The sequence below is a fragment of the Bombina bombina genome, chromosome 1 (assembly GCF_027579735.1).
Source record: "Bombina bombina isolate aBomBom1 chromosome 1, aBomBom1.pri, whole genome shotgun sequence".
NCBI classification, from domain to species: Eukaryota; Metazoa; Chordata; class Amphibia; order Anura; family Bombinatoridae; genus Bombina; species Bombina bombina.
The window spans coordinates 1,026,350,988-1,026,367,212 of record NC_069499.1 but is presented as its reverse complement, the minus strand read 5'-3'; the positions used below and the strand labels follow the sequence as shown (position 1 = coordinate 1,026,367,212).

General features: G+C 36.4%; 1 protein-coding gene across 1 annotated transcript in view; it reads left to right on the top strand.

Annotated features, from left to right (window-relative positions):
* Nucleotides 1–16,225, top strand: part of LOC128662634 (BPI fold-containing family B member 4-like) — a 123,200-nt gene that overhangs the window by 92,419 nt on the left and 14,556 nt on the right. Inside the window, exons 12-13 of the mRNA XM_053716498.1 lie at nucleotides 3,896–3,942; nucleotides 12,955–13,011. Of these exons, the coding sequence (XP_053572473.1) occupies nucleotides 3,896–3,942; nucleotides 12,955–13,011 (104 nt within the window). The remainder of the gene's footprint in view (nucleotides 1–3,895; nucleotides 3,943–12,954; nucleotides 13,012–16,225) is intronic.

Below are 16,225 nucleotides of genomic sequence, written 5' to 3'. Positions count from 1 at the left end.
GGAGGCCACACTTCGAAACTGCAGAACTTAAGGATCTGCTGCTAATGTATTGATGCCAGATACCAAAGGACACTTTAAGAGATCTTGCCGCATTCCATGCCTTGAGCATCAGAGCTGTTTTGGCAGCATGACTGGGATTTTAAACAATAATAGGCTGGTGGTTTTAATGTTGTGGCTGATCAGTATATATATATATATATAAATATATATATATATATATAGTATATACATACATATATATATTATATATATATATATATATTATATATATATATATGTGTGTGTGTGTATATAAGGCAAAAAAAGTATTCCCAGCACTGTTTCTTTAGGATAACATCCTTTATTGAAGTTTCAAAGAATAAAAACAACAGCTACGTTTTGGGCCTACATAGCCCTTACTCATTCTGTGGAATACAGGTAACAACCTTAAATTTATAGCACCTGTGGTTAACAATGTAACTCTTACTTATCATGTATACACCATCTTCGCTAAGATGTGCTGCCATCTAGTGGATTTTTAAAAATAGGTACTTCACCGGTAGATTACAATAAAATTTGTTTAAAAACAATGCTCCAATATTTATCCTCAATTTATAAAATCTTAGTATAATACAAGAGAAAAAAATACACATATATACAAAAAATCATTTACACAAACAAATGTAAATCATAATCCTTGTTTAAACCTATCGGATGTAGAGTGCCCTGGTGGTGTTACCGCCATACCTCTCTTTTTTAAAAACAAAAAGTTCCCTATTACCCCCTCTCCTAAGTTTTTGAATGTGATCTATCACCTGGAACCTTAATTGACTGACTGTATGTCCTGCTATGGTAAAATGGGCAGTCACTGGTAATGTCATATCTTTGTTTCTGATACTGGATTTATGGGCACTAATCCTATCCTTAACAGGGCGGAGAGTACTTATTTACCTTGTCTACACCTTAGGGGCTGCAGGACCCCCTTTCTGTTCCTGTGCATTTAACAGACAAGTTGGATCTAAATTGGCTCTACAGTGCTGTACCGCTGCTCTTTTTATGTGTATATATATATATATATACATATATATATAAAATTTCCTCATTATTAGAGCTTAAAGGGACATGAAACCCAAAGGTTTTCTTTCGTGATTTAGGAAGAGCGTGCATTTTTAAACAACTTTCTAATTTACTTCTATTATCTCATTTGCTTCATTTTCTTGATATCCTTTGCTGAAAAGCATATATAGATAGGCTCCGTAGCTGCTGATCGGTAGCTGCACATATATGCCTTGTGTGATTGGCTTACCCATGTGCATTGATATTTCCTCAACAAAGTATATATAAAGAATGAAGCAAATTAGATAATAGAAGTAAATGAGAATGTTGTTTAAAATTGTATTCTCTATGTGAATCGTGAAAGAAAATTTTGGGGTTTAATGTCCCTTTACAGCCCATACAATCTGTGACATTTCAGGCACACAGTCCCTAAAGGGACAGTTCACTGTAAAATAGTTTTTCCTTGAATGTGTTCCCTATGATTTGTTATTCCAGCTGTAGCTTACAAAATGTATGAGAAATTACTCATTTATGCTTCTTTTTATAAAATAAGTTGCAGGATTTCCTCTTTGAAACCAAAAGCCCATCAAAATAGGCTAAGCTTTCAGTGTTATCAGATCTTGTTATCTTATTATTCAAATGCTTCCCTTTCTTATCTCTGTCTCTGTACAATACTTGGAAGGAACAATTGAAAATGAACATTTTAGAGTGTTATCTCTTCCACCTCCCACTGAGAGTGTAATTTCTTCTGCTGGCTGTGTTTATCTATACTAGTAGATATGTGCATGATCGAAAAAATTTATTTTCGGGTTCGTATTGATTCGGAGGTTTTCGAATTTCGTTTCAGATCGATTTGAATTCGCGAAAACATAATTCGTTTCGGATTCATTCGGATTCGAAAAAATTCGGCTGGATTCGGTTCGATTTCAGTTTGGAAATTTGGAATTTCGGTATGTGTGCTGGTGTATTAGACTAGTATTATGTACTGTAAATTAGGTGTAACCCATAGCAGAGTGATATAAACCTAATAACTGTACAATACTAGTGTAATCCATGGCCATCCGAATTTACCGAATAAATCCGAACTAATTTGGATTTATTCTGTAAATTCGGCAGTATTTTTAATTTGGAAATTCGGATCGATCCAAATCTCAGAATTTGCAGAATTTTCCGAATTTCCGAATCGATCCGAAACGAATTGCACATGTCTAATCCTAGGTACAGAAACTTTCATAATAGGTAGGGATACCACGGGCTATATTAAGCTATTTCAAATGCAATATAAAGGCTAAGGAGCTATTAGTAAACAATTTATATACTCCAGCAGGTAAAATGGATTATTGGGAACACATTAAAGGAGATAACGTTTTTTGGTTAGACTGTCATCCCAAAATGTTGAATATTTAAGAGTGGTGGAGAATTCTGTCTTCTCTAGGGGAGCTGTGCACGATTATCAAAGACATTTTACCAATAAAAGTAGGCAAAATAAGTAACATTGTTTTAAATTAACATTTTAAGAGGGATTCTGTTTTAAGTTTAGTACATAAATCTAGAAACATAAAATAATAGTGTACAGATAAACCATGCCCGCATATCCTAAAGGATAATCATTAACATGGAACTTTTCCTATTTTAAGACTAAATTAACGAGTGAAGCCCTATTAATCGCTTCTACTTGCACATTAACTCTGCTTGAAATAAGCTTTTGCACATCAGGTAACTCTCGTATTACAAGTTGAAATAAAAAGAAATTTTGCTCGCTTGCTAGCCCGACACATGTAAAAAGCCTGAACTACTAATGTCGGGACCGGCTTTAAATGTATTTCCTCCTAAACTTCAATGGAGCATGAAACTCGATCGCATTTTCTCAACTGCGCTACACCTGATATAAAAATTTGTATGTTTTACATTTCAATATTCTTTGCATAAAAGAATATGTTCTATTTATTAATACATAGATATAGGTAAATATATATGCAAATATATATAGGAATATTTATTTATCTATTTATAAATATATAGAACAAATTCCCCTATTTAAAGAATGTAAAATAGTTACAGTAAATACACAGGTAAAATATTTTATTGAATATGAATATTGCATAAATATTGATTTTACATATGTTTTAAGCAAGTTAACTACAAAGGGCTCCAATGCATGCATATATATATATATATATATATATATATATATATATACATATACATATACACACACAGTTTTGTGTGTCTTTATGTGTGTACATATGTATTTATGTGTTTGTATGTGTATATATGTCTTCATATATGTAAATGCACATATTAATACATAGACACACATATATATATATATATACATATATATATACACACATATACATGTCTAAATATTTAGACATGTATATGTATGTATCTCTATGTTAAAGCCCTTTTCTAACACCTGAGTCCTCATATCTATGAGCCCCTTATAACTTTTTTGTGCAATATTTTTTTTAATAATTTTTACTAGGTAGTGCTATTATGAGTATAACCTGAACTTTTAAATGTATTTTTGATGTGTTTTTGTGACACTTTTTTGTTTTGCATAACAGTTAACCAGAGGCTCGGCAGTTTGCGATAATCATTCTACCGTAAATCAGTGATTGCGCTCCAACATTCGCATTTACTTTCAACTTGTAATATGAGGTGGCTTCTTCCGATGCATGCAAACATCCCGTGATAAACACTCGTAATCTGGCCCTTAAAGTTTAAGTAAATCCCGACAACAAATCATAATTATTAATTAACATTTATTTTTGTTAAAACAAACTGTTTACCTCTTTAGTATTGTATCTGCTCATCTGCTATATGCTATCACTTATAGTCAGTTTTCTCTTTTTAGCACGCGCCTATCTCTAGTGTCTTCATCAGTAGGACGTTTTGAGGTAAGTAACACGATCTAGTACCGTCATACTTAATGGGGTTCCTAAGTCAGATTTTGTGGGTGCTTTGTAACTTCATCATGCAATTTTAGGCAAAAGCTTTGATGACTTTTTAAATTTCATAATCTGCTTAGTGCATATCCTCCCATGCATGTTCTTGATTGACAGACCAGCAAGTGCAGAGTGCATACACACTTCTCAGCAGATTACTAGCTCAAGATAGGAACAAAAAGTAGAAAAATATTTTAAAGGGACACTGAACCCAAATTTTCTTTTGTGATTCAGATTGAGCATGCAATTTTTAAGCAACTTTCTAATTTACTCCTATTATCATTTTTTCTTCGTTCTGGAAAGTACTTTTTTATTGGTGGATGAATTTATCCACAATTGGCAAGGACAACCCAGGTTGTTCACCAAAAATGGGCCGGCATCTAAATTTACATTCTTGCATTTCAAATAAAGATACCAAGAGAACAAAGAAAATTTGATAATAGGAGTAAATTAGAAAGTTGCTTAAAATTTCATGCTCTATCTGAATCATGAAAGAAAACATTTGGGTTCAGTGTCCCTTTAAAATATTTTCTACTTTCAGTGTTCCTTTAAGTATGATTTTTTTTTTTGAACACGAACCACATTACAGAGTTGCTAAAGAGTTTTTAGAATATTTTTTAACTAGAATACCCCCATTAATGTTGTGCTCCAGATTGAAGCACTACTAACAAATGATAATCTTTTTGTTACCAGATTGCTTTATCATATAATCAATCAATTATTTAATGTGTTTTAATTATTTGTTGTTTTTGGTATGTGTTCATGTATCACGGAAGCTACAAATAAACACCACATATCCCTGTTGAATATATAATGTATCCTTGTAAAATGATTAAAATGTTTTAATAATTTAGGCTAAATTTATGAAGGCTGGAGATATACCCATGGGTTCCCTTCAAAGCAGAAACACTCATACAATTCCAAAAAGATGTGTGACCTAAGCTGTACACAAGAGGGCGCTGTGTGCCTAAATCAATATGTTAGTAGCTGTGATAATCACATATAACAAATGGAACACTCTAAAATTGTCTCCCATTTATGGCTAAATTACAAGTGGAGCAATAATTGCCTCTCTCCATGCTAGCATGCGTATTACAAGTTGAAAGTATTTTTTCAGCTTGTGCGCTATCCCAACATGGTCAAAGATCCAAAGTTAGAAATATTGTGTCCCTTATTCGCACACTAAGCCAAATTACCATAGGATTCATTGGGATGTTTTTTTTCTAGAATGGGGGGGTTGGCTAAATGCCCTAATAAAGGCAATGCTGACCAAATTTCTTTTTCAGGGCAGTTTTTACAATAGGTTTTTTTTTATATAGCCTTTTTTTGAGGGGCCGGGTGTAACTTGTAGAATGGGATAGTATTTATTTTACTGAAAAATAGCTAAATCACTTTATGGCAATGCCTACAAAAAGCAATTTTAAAGGGCTATTGCTATAGTCCTAGGTGTTAGTTTTACGGTTTTTTTATTTTGAAAATTCTAGTACCTTAAAGGGATATTAAACCATAAATAAAATGCTAGATAGATTTATGCAGTCAAAGAAAACGATTAGTCTGAAAATAACATGTAGATGTATTGTTTCAAATATTGAAAAATAAGTGTAAAGTGTTAGTGGTCTTTAAAAACAATGGGAACTGCCATGTTGTAACTTAGGTTTACCTCTCTGCTGTGGCCAATTAGAGGAACGTTATAAAGAAATTGCTAGATAGTGCAGCCAATGGCTGTGTGGAATATAACAGTATCTCGCACTTTCATTTCTAACAGGACTGAAAAGCTCACAAATTTTAGAATGATATTACAGGAAAATGGGACAAAATAAGTATGAAGTATATAGCAGTTTTTTTTATATATTTTTTATTATATTTTATGATTTTTCATTTTAATTTAACCATCTCAAAGTGTTTAATGTCCCTTTAAGTACTGACTAAATTAAATCTATGTAAAAACAATAAAAATAATTTTAACTCCCAGTGGGGTGAGTAGATATTTTAATAACATTTTCAATAACACTTGTATTGGTGTAATAATACAGAGATAAGATAAGAAAGCAAATGTATATTGAAAAAAAAAAGATAGGGTGGCTCCATTACATATACAGCGTCGCCCGCAAAAGTCAGCAATGACATTGTTTACGCGCTTTTGGTATCCAATATACAGCGCCGAATATAAATGTGTCACGTATATTTCACCCGTCGCCTGCAATTTTTACTCCTATAAGCTAACATGTGACTGCATCGGTATCCATTATTCAGCGCAAGGACTTATGTGGCAAAAATGGAGAAAATTTTACTCCATTTTAAACCTCGCCATACAAAGGCAGCCGCAGCAAGCCTTGCGCTGAGTATGGGAGCACAGTAACTCCCGAAACTGCCCTGAAAATATAACTAACACCTAACGCATGAGCAATATCTATCTTACCTGTCAACCGCAATCCCCCCATTGCAATAACTAATAAAGTGTATTAACCCCTATATCCACCATCAAACCCACACCGCAAGTAATAATTAAATTATTAACCCCTATATTCGCGATGAAACCCACAACGCAACTAAAAATAAAGTATTAAACCCTAGATCAGCCAACCCCCAACATCGCAAACTACCTAATAAAAACTAGTAACCCTCAATCCGCCATTAACCCACAACGCAATAAACCTAGTAAATCTATTAACCCCTTAAACCACCCAAAGCCCCACAACGCAAACTATTTATTAAAACTATTAACCCATAAACCGCCATCCCACACAACGCAAATAAAATAATTAAATTACTAAGCCCCCTAACCTAACACCCCCCTAAATGAACCCCAATTACCTAAATTTACAAAATATTAAAAATTACTATTAAAATAAAAAACCTAACATTACTTTTTAAAAACAAAAATGAAGTATAAATGAAAAGGACAGTCTAGTCAAAATTAAAATCTGCCTCTAGACTGCCCCCTTTAAGCTGCAATTACAGAAAATAAAAAAATCTAATATTACAGAAAATAAAAAACAAAATGATCAAAATTTTACAAAATTATACCTAATCCCTATGAAAATAACCCCCCCCCCAAATAAAAACACCCCCAATCTAATTCTAAACTACCAGTAGCCCTTAAAATGGCTTTTTGCAGGGCATTGCCCTAAGTTAAACAGCTCTTTTAACATTCAAAATACACAAAGTCCCCCCTAAAAGTAAAACCTCACCCACCAAACCCCCCAAATAAAAAAACCTAACAGGTTGGTACTTACTGTTCCTGAAGTCTGATGGAGAAGGTCCTGTCCCCATGCGGTGAAGTCTTCTTCCAAGCGGCGACCTCTTCTTTCTTATTCCAGGAACAATCTGGCGTGGAGCGGAGGGCGGAGCTGAAGATAGATGACCACGTAGCTGAAGACTTGATTTTAATTTCACCACATGGGACAGGACCTTCTCCGCCGGACTTCAGGAACGGTGAGTACCAACCTGGGGGTTAGACTTAGGTTTTTTTATAAAAAATTTTTTGGGGGGTTATTAAATTAGGGTGGGCAATTTGTAAATTAGCTAAATGCCCTTTAAAGGGCAATGCCCAAACAAATGCCTTTTTCAGGGCAATGGGTAGTTTAAGTTTTTTAGTGTTTTTATATGGGGGGTTTGGTGGGTGGGGGGTTTTTACTGTTAGGGTAGACTTTGTGTATTTTTAATGTAAAAGAGCTGTTTAACCTAGGGCAATGCCCTGCAAAAATCCATTTAAGGGCTACTGGTAGTTTAGCATTAGATTAGGGTTTTTTTATTTTCTGTAATCGTAGCTCAAAGGGACAGTCTACAGCAGAATTTTAATTTTGATTAGACTATCCCTTTTAATTTTTACTTAGTTTTTTTTATTTTTAAAGTAATGTTAGTTTTTTTTATTTTAATAGTTAGTAAACTTTAGTATTTTGTAATTTAGGTAATTTGGGTTTATTTAGGGGGTGTTAGGATAGGGGGTGTTGGGTTTAGGGTGCTTAGTTATTTAATTATTTATTGCGTTGTGTGGGATGGCAGTCTAGGGGTTAATAGTTTTAATAGGTTTATTGCGTTGTGGGCTTTGGCGGTTTAGGGGTTAATTAGATTAATAGGCTTTTTGCGCTGTGGGGTTAATGGCAGATTAGGGGTTAATAGTTTTATTAGGTAGTTTGCAATGTTGAGGTTGCCGGATTTAGGGGTTAATACTTTATTTTTAGTTGCGGTGTAAGTTTTATGGCGGATTTAGGGGTTAATAATTTAATTGTTACTTGCGGTGTGGGTTTCATGGCAGATATAGGGGTTAATAGTTTAAATAGGCTATTGCATTGGGGGGGTTGTCGGTTTAGGGGTTAACACTTTTATTAGTTCTGATGAGGGTTTGACAGTAGATATAGGGGTTTTTATACATGTCAGGTTTATTTTGAGAGGCCGGTTAGTTTACAGGAGATATTATATGTTTTTTTTATTATTCTTAGGCGCCGGCAGTTTCTAAAGTGCCGTAAGTCACTAGCAGCTCCAGAAATGTGTATTTATGCTCATTTCTGGACATCGCTAGTTTATCCGACTTACGCACTTTATGAACTGCCAGCAGGGTTTATTGGAAACCGTGATGTGTGAAGTAAAATTACGGGCGGCGCGGGTTGCAGCCCTTGTGCTGAAGCCTGCGCTGTAATATATGTAATCTCGCCCAAGGATTTTTTTGCCCTGCAAGCTCAGACAATATGGATATGTTGTGGTTTCAAATAGAAAAAACAGCTATTTCATATACAAAGATTGACCTAATTCTATACTCTGCAGTTGGTATAACAAGTCACTTGAAACACATTAAGGGAAAACATTTTTACAGTACCCTTGGCTGGAATGATTAATTACCCCCACCATGAGTGTATGTGTGAGTGCTGCTTTTCTCTTCACAAAAGCGGATGGACAGGTACCAAAACCTGGGATACTTGCCCCCCCAGTATAATAAATAGGACCCCTCCACTACTTTTTAATTTAGATCTGTAAAAGATCAATACCATTTGTTTCATGACTGAACAGTTAGTTATCTCTACAACAATATGCTTATCAGCTCTAGTCCTCCTTGTAGACCATTAATATGACAACATGTTGCTTTAATGTTCACAAGCAGGGTTGTTTAATCATCAGTACTGATCAACTGTTTAAACAATATTGGCTAGGATTACGAGTTTTGCGTTATGGTGAAAAAGCAGCGTTATCAGGTTATAACGCGTCTTTTTCACTACCGCTGCTATTACGAGGTCTTGCAGGATTAGGGCACCACACACTTTTTTGGCCATAACGCAAATCAACTTAAAGGGACACTGTACCCAAAAATTTTCTTTTGTGATTCAGATAGAGCACCGCAATTTTAAGCAACTTTCTAATTTACTCCTATTATCAATTTTTCTTCGTTCTCTTGCTATCTTTATATGAAAAAGAAGGCATCTAAGCTTTTTTCTAGGTTCAGAACTCTGGACAGCAGTTTTTGATTGGTGGGTGCATTTATCCACCAATCAGCAAGGACAACCTAGGTTGTTCACCAAAAATGGGCCGGCATCTAAACTTACATTCTTGCATTTCAAATAAAGATACCAAGAGAATAAAGAGCATTTGAAAATAGGAGTAAATTAGAAAGTTGCATTAAAACTGCATGCTCTATCTGAATCACAAAAGAAAAAAATTGGGTACAGTGTCCCTTTAAGCAAATTGCGTAAAGTCTATTTTCAATGGAACTTCCATATCGCCGGTATTACAAGCTTTTCCTGGGAGGCCAAAAAGTAAGCGGTACACCCTATACAGCCAGGATTCGTAACGCATTCTAAAGTCAGTAGTTATGAGTTTACACTATAAAGCTGTAACATAAAACTCATAACCAAAGTGCTAAAAAGTAAACTAACACCCATAAACTACCTATTAACCGATAAACCGAGGCCCTCCCGCATCGCAAACACTAAAATAAAATTATTAACCCCTAATCTGCCGCTCCCGACATTGCCACCACTATAATAAACATATTAACCCCTAAACCGCTGCACTCCCGCATCACAAACACTATTTAAATATTATTAACCCCTAATCTGCCGCCCCTAACATCGCCGCCACCTACCTACATTTATTAACCTCTAATCTGCCGCCCCCAACGTCGCCGCCACTATACTAAATTTATTGACCCCTAAACCTAAGTCTAAACCTAACCCTAACACCCACTAACTTAAATATAATTAAAATAAATCTAAATAAAACCTACTATTAATAACTAAATTATTCCTATTTAAAACTAAATACTTACCTGTAAAATAAACCCTAAGCTAGCGACAATATAACTAAGAGTTACATTGTAGCTAGCTTAGGCTTTATTTTTATTTTACAGGGAAGTTTATATTTATTTTAACTAGGTAAAATAGTTACTAAATAGTTATTAACTATTTAGTAACTACCTAGCTAAAATAAATAGAAATTTACTTGTAAAATAAAACCTAACCTGCCTTACAATAAAACCTAACCTTACACTACAATTAAATAAATTTAACCTAAATTAAATACAAGTTAACTAAATTACAAAAAAAAAACAAACACTAATCTACACAAAATAAAAATCAAATTGCAAGATATTTAAACTAATTTACACCTAATCTAATAGCCCTATAAAAAATAACCCCCCCCCCCCAAAAAAAAAAAAAAATAAACCCTAGCCTAAACTAAACTACCAATAGTCCTTAAAAGGGCCTTTTGCGGGGCATTGCCCCAAAAGGAAATCAGCTCTTTTACCTGTAAAAAAAAATACAAAAAAAACGCCAACAGTAACACCCACACCCACACAACCAACCCCCAAATAAAACCCTAACTTAAAAAAACCTAAGCTCCCCCATTGCCCTGAAAAGGACATTGGATGGGCATTGCCCTTAAAAAGGGCATTTAGCTCTTTTGCAGCCAAACCCTAACCTAAAAATAAAAACCCACCCCAATAAACCCTAAAAAAAAACCTAACACTAACCCCCGAAGATCCCACTTACAGTTTTGAAGACCGGACATCCATCGTTAACGAAGCCAGGAGAAGTCCTTAACGAAGCGGCAAGAAGTCCTCAACAAAGCAGGGAGAAGTCTTAATCCAAGCCGGGAGAAGTGGTCCTCCAGACGGGCAGAAGTCTTCATCCAGTTGGCATCTTCTATTTTCATCCATCCGGCGAGGAGCGGCTCCATCTTCAAGACATCCGGCGTGGAGCATCCTCTTCTTACGACGACTAACGACGAATGAAGGTTCCTTTAAGTGACATCATCCAAGATGGCGTCCCTTAGATTCCGATTGGCTGATAGAATTCAGATCAGCCAATCGGAATTAAGGTTGAAAAAATCATATTGGCTGTTGCAATCAGCCAATAGGATTGAGCTTCAATCCTATTGGCTGATCCAATCAGCCAATAGGGTTGAGCTTTGCATTCTATTGGCTGTTTCCAATCAGCCAAATACAATGCAAGCTCAATCTTATTGGCTGATTGGATCAGCCAATAGGATGAAAGTTCTATCCTATTGGCTGATTGTGAACAGGGATTTTTTTTATTTGGGAGGGCTGTTTTTATTTTGATAGGGCTATTAGATTAGGTGTAATTAGTTTAAATATCTTGTAATTTGTTTTTTATTTTGTGTAATTTAGTATTTTTTGGTTAGGTTTTATTGTAAGGCAGGTTAGGTTTTATTTTACAGGTAAATTTGTATTTATTCTTAGCTAGGTAGTTAGTAAATAGTTAATAACTATTTAGTAACTAGTCTACCTAGTTAAAATAAATACAAACTTACCTGTGAAATAAATATAAACCCTAAGCTAGACACAATGGCCTCTAGTTATGAAGGTCTGGCAGACCTGATCCGACACCTGCGGATCAGGTCCGCCAGACCTCGCTGAATACCGGCGAGCAATACGCTCGCCGTATTCAGCATTTGCACCAGTAGCTCACAAGAGCTGATGGTGCAACGCCGCCCCCTGCAGACTCACGGCCAGCAGGGGGGTGTCTATCAACCCGATCGTACTAAATCGGGTTGTATTGTGGCGATGTCTGTCCGCCTGCTCAGAGCAGGCGGACAGTTAATGGAGCAGCGGTCTTTGTGACCGCTGCTTCATAACTGCTGTTTCTGGTGAGCCTGCATGGGGCATCAAGCTCCATGATAGATAGGCCCCATAGTAACTATTAGTTATATTGTAGCTAGCTTAGGGTTTATTTTACAGGTAAGTATTTAGTTTTTAAATAGGAATTATTTAGTTATTAATAGTAGGTTTTATTTAGATTTATTTTAATTTTATTTAGGTTAGGGGGTGTTAGGGTAAGGGGTTAGAGTTAGACTTAGGGGTTAATAAAATTTTGTATAGTGGGCGAGCAAACGTTGGGGCAGCAGATTAGGGGTTAATACATGTAGGTAGGTGGTGGCGATGTGAGGGTCGGCCAGAATTAGGGGGTTATAATATATTAACTAGTGTTTGCAATGCGGGAGTGTGGGAGGTTAGGGGTTAATATGTTTATTATAGTGGCAGCGATGTCCGGAAGCGGCAGATTAGGGGTTAATAAGTGTAAGATAGGGGTGTTTAGACTCGGGTTCATGTTAGGGTGTTAGGTGTTAAACATCAATTTTGTTTCCCCATAGGTAATAATGGGGCTGCGTTACTGAGCTTTAACGCTGCTTTTTTGCAGGTGTTAGACTATTTTTCAGCTGGCTCTCCCCATTGATGTCTATGGGGAAATTTGTGCATGAGCACGTAAAAACAGCTCACCTCACTTAACAACCGGTAATACAGCGCAGTAGGAAGTGAGAGGTGACAATAACTTGCTAGTTAGCACCGCTCCCCTCATAACGCAAAACTTGCAATCTAGCCGAATGTGTTTTAGGCAGGATATTCTTTAAATATATCCTTGTAATAGTTGCAGATGACTGAAGTTTATGGACTATGCTATAAATGAGCTGAATATGCTTCTTTTCTCTAATCATCTAATCATTTTCAGGTTTTCAGCATTAAGTGGACTGGTTGGGAACATAGTTAGCTTTGCCTTCTTGCCATCAATAAACAGTAAGTAAATACTTTTAAGAATGTCATATTAAAAAGGCTTCACCGTTTCCCTTAGCTGTCCAAGAGATACACCTACCTTAAAGGGACAGTAAAATCAAAATGAAACTGTCATGTTTCAGACAGAGCATGCAATTTAAACAAATAACTTTCCAATTTACTTCTATACTCTTAGTATCCTTTGTTGAAAAGTATACCTACTGTAGCTAGGCTCAAGGGCAGCAACACAGTACTGGGTGCCAGCTGATGATTGGTGGTTACCCATACATGCTTCCTATGCTCACGTAATGTGTTTAGCTAGCTCCCAGTAGCACATTGCTGTTCCATCAAAAAAGGATACTAAAAGAATGAAGCAAATTTGAGTTGTTTAAAATTGTATGTTCTATCTGAATCATGAAAGAAAATTGTTGTGTTTCATGTCCCTTTAATTATGTTTCAGTTTTAAACTTTGTATCATTATTGGCCTCCAAACATGGAGTTCAGCAGCCAAATATTTTTATTTATGAATCTGTCTTTGTAACATAATCTTTGGAATAACCCTTTTAAATTAATCAAAACTGTATCCAAATATCTCATGTTTTAAATGTATTATCAAGTGCATGTTTAAATAAGAATAGGCTACAAACACGCAAAGAGTACAAGTCAGTCAGCGCACGTGCAATATATATTTTCTTTGGATCCCTCAAGCATCTTCAGCCTCTCTAGCCTCACCATTCCTTATGATATTAAAACAAAATTTATGCTTACCTGATAAATTTATTACTCTTGTGGTGTATCCAGTCCACGATTCATCCATTACTTGTGGGATATTCTCCTTCCCAACAGGAAGCTGCAAGAGGATCTCCCGACAGCAGAGACTGTCTATATAGCTCCTCCCCAAACTGCCACCTCCCAGTCTTTGACCAAAGACAAGCATAGAGAAAGAGAAACTATAGGGTGCAGTGGTGACTGTAGTTTAAAAATAAAAAACACCTGCCTTAAAATTGACAGGGCGGGCCGTGGACTGGATACACCACAAAGAGAAATAATATTTATCAGGTAAGCATAATTTTGTTTCTCTTGTTAAGTGTATTCAGTCCACGGATCATTCCATTACTTATGGGATTATTCCCTTCCCAACAGGAAGTTGCAAAGAGGATCACCCAAAGCAGAGCTGCTATATAGCTCCTCCCCTCCACGTCATATCCCAGTCATTCTCTTGCAACACTCAACATAGTAGGAAGGTGTGAGAGGAGTGTGGAGTTTTAATACTTAACTATTTCTTCAATCAAAAGTTTGTTATTTTAAATGGCACCGGAGTGTGCTGTTTTTTCTCTCAGGCAGTATTAGAAGAAGAATCTGCCTGCGTTTTCTATGATCTTAGCAGAAGTAACTAAGATCCACTGGCTGTTCTCGCACATTCTGAGGAGTGGGGTAACTTCAGAAAGGGAATAGCATGCGGGATTCCCTGCAGATGAGGTATGTGCAGTAAAATATTTTTCTAAGGAATGGAATTGACTAAGAAAATACTGCTGATACCGATGTAATGTAAGTACAGCCTTAAATGCAGTAGTAGTGACTGGTATCAGGCTGATGAATGTATGTGCAGTAAGTAATTTCTAAGGAATGGAATTTGACTAAGAAAATGCTGTTAATACTGAAGTAATAAATGAGCCTTAACTGCAGTAGAAGCGACTGGTAGCAGGCTTATTGATAACACTACATATCTTTTAAAATGTATGTTTAAAACGTTTACTGGCATGTTAATCTTTTTTGTGAGGTACTTGGGTGATAAATCTTTTGGGGCATGATTTTTTCCACATGGCTGACGTATATTTCTGCATAGAAAGGTTAACTGAGTTTTCCCCACTGTTGTAATATGAGTGGGAGGGGCCTATTTTAGCGCTTTTTTGCGCAATAAAAATTCAGTCACAGTCTTCCTCCCTTGATCCAGGACGTCTCTAGAGAGCTCAGGGGTCTTCAAAATTAATTTTGAGGGAGGTAATCAGTCACAGCAGACCTGTGACAGTGTGTTTGACTGTGATAAAAACGTTAATTGTTAAATTGATGATCCGTTTTGGGTATTAAGGGATTAATCATCCATTTGCTAGTGGGTGCAATACTTTGCTAACTTAATACATTTACTGTGAAAATTTGGTTGCTATAACTGATTTGGTTCATTGTTATTTCAACGGTGACAGTTTTTTTTGTGCTTCTTAAAGGCATAGTAGCGTTTTTTATATTGCTTGTAAACTTATTTGAAAGGATTTTCCAAGCTTGCATGTCTGACACAGATGAATCTGTTTGTTCACTATGTTTGAAGGCCAATGTGGAGCCCCATAGAAAATATGTGTACTAAATGTATTGATGTCACTTTAAATAAAAGTCAGTCTTTATCTGTAAAGAAATTATCACCAACAACGAGGGGGAAGTTATGCCGACTAACTCTCCTCACGTGTCAGTACCTTCGCCTCCCGCTCAGGAGGCGCGTGATATTGTGGTGCCAAGTACATCAGAGAGGCCCTTACAAATCACTTTGCAAGACATGGCTGCTGTTATGACAGAGGTATTATCTAAATTGCCAGAATTAAGAGGCAAGCGCGATAGCTCTGGGTTAAGGACAGAGCGCGGCTGATGATGTGAGAGCCATGTCCGATACTGCGTCACAATTTTGCAGAACATGAGGACGGAGAGCTTCATTCTGTCGGTGACGGATCTGATCCAGGGAGACCGATTCAGAGATTTCTAATTTTAAATTTAAGCTTGAGAACCTCCGTGTATTGTTAGGGGAGGTATTAGCGGCTCTGAATGATTGTAACACGGTTGCAATTCCAGAGAAATTATGTAGGCTGGATAGATACTATGCGGTGCCAGGTGTGTACTGACGTTTTTGCCTATACCTAAAAGGCTTACAGAGATTATTAGCAAGGAGTGGGATTAGACCCCGGTGTTGCCCCTTTCCCCTCCTCCGATATTTAGGAAAAATGTTTCCAATAGACGCCACCACACGAGACTTATGGCAGACAGTCCCTAGGTGGAGGAGCAGTTTCTACTTTAGCTAAACGTACCACTATCCCGGTGGAGGATAGTTGTGCTTTTTCGGATCCAATGGATAAAAATTAGAAGGTAACCTTAAGAAAATGTTTGTTCAACAAGTTTTATCTACAGCCCCTTGCATGCATTGCGCCTGTCACTGCTGCTGCAGCATTCTGGTTTGAGTCTCTGGAAGAGGCCATTC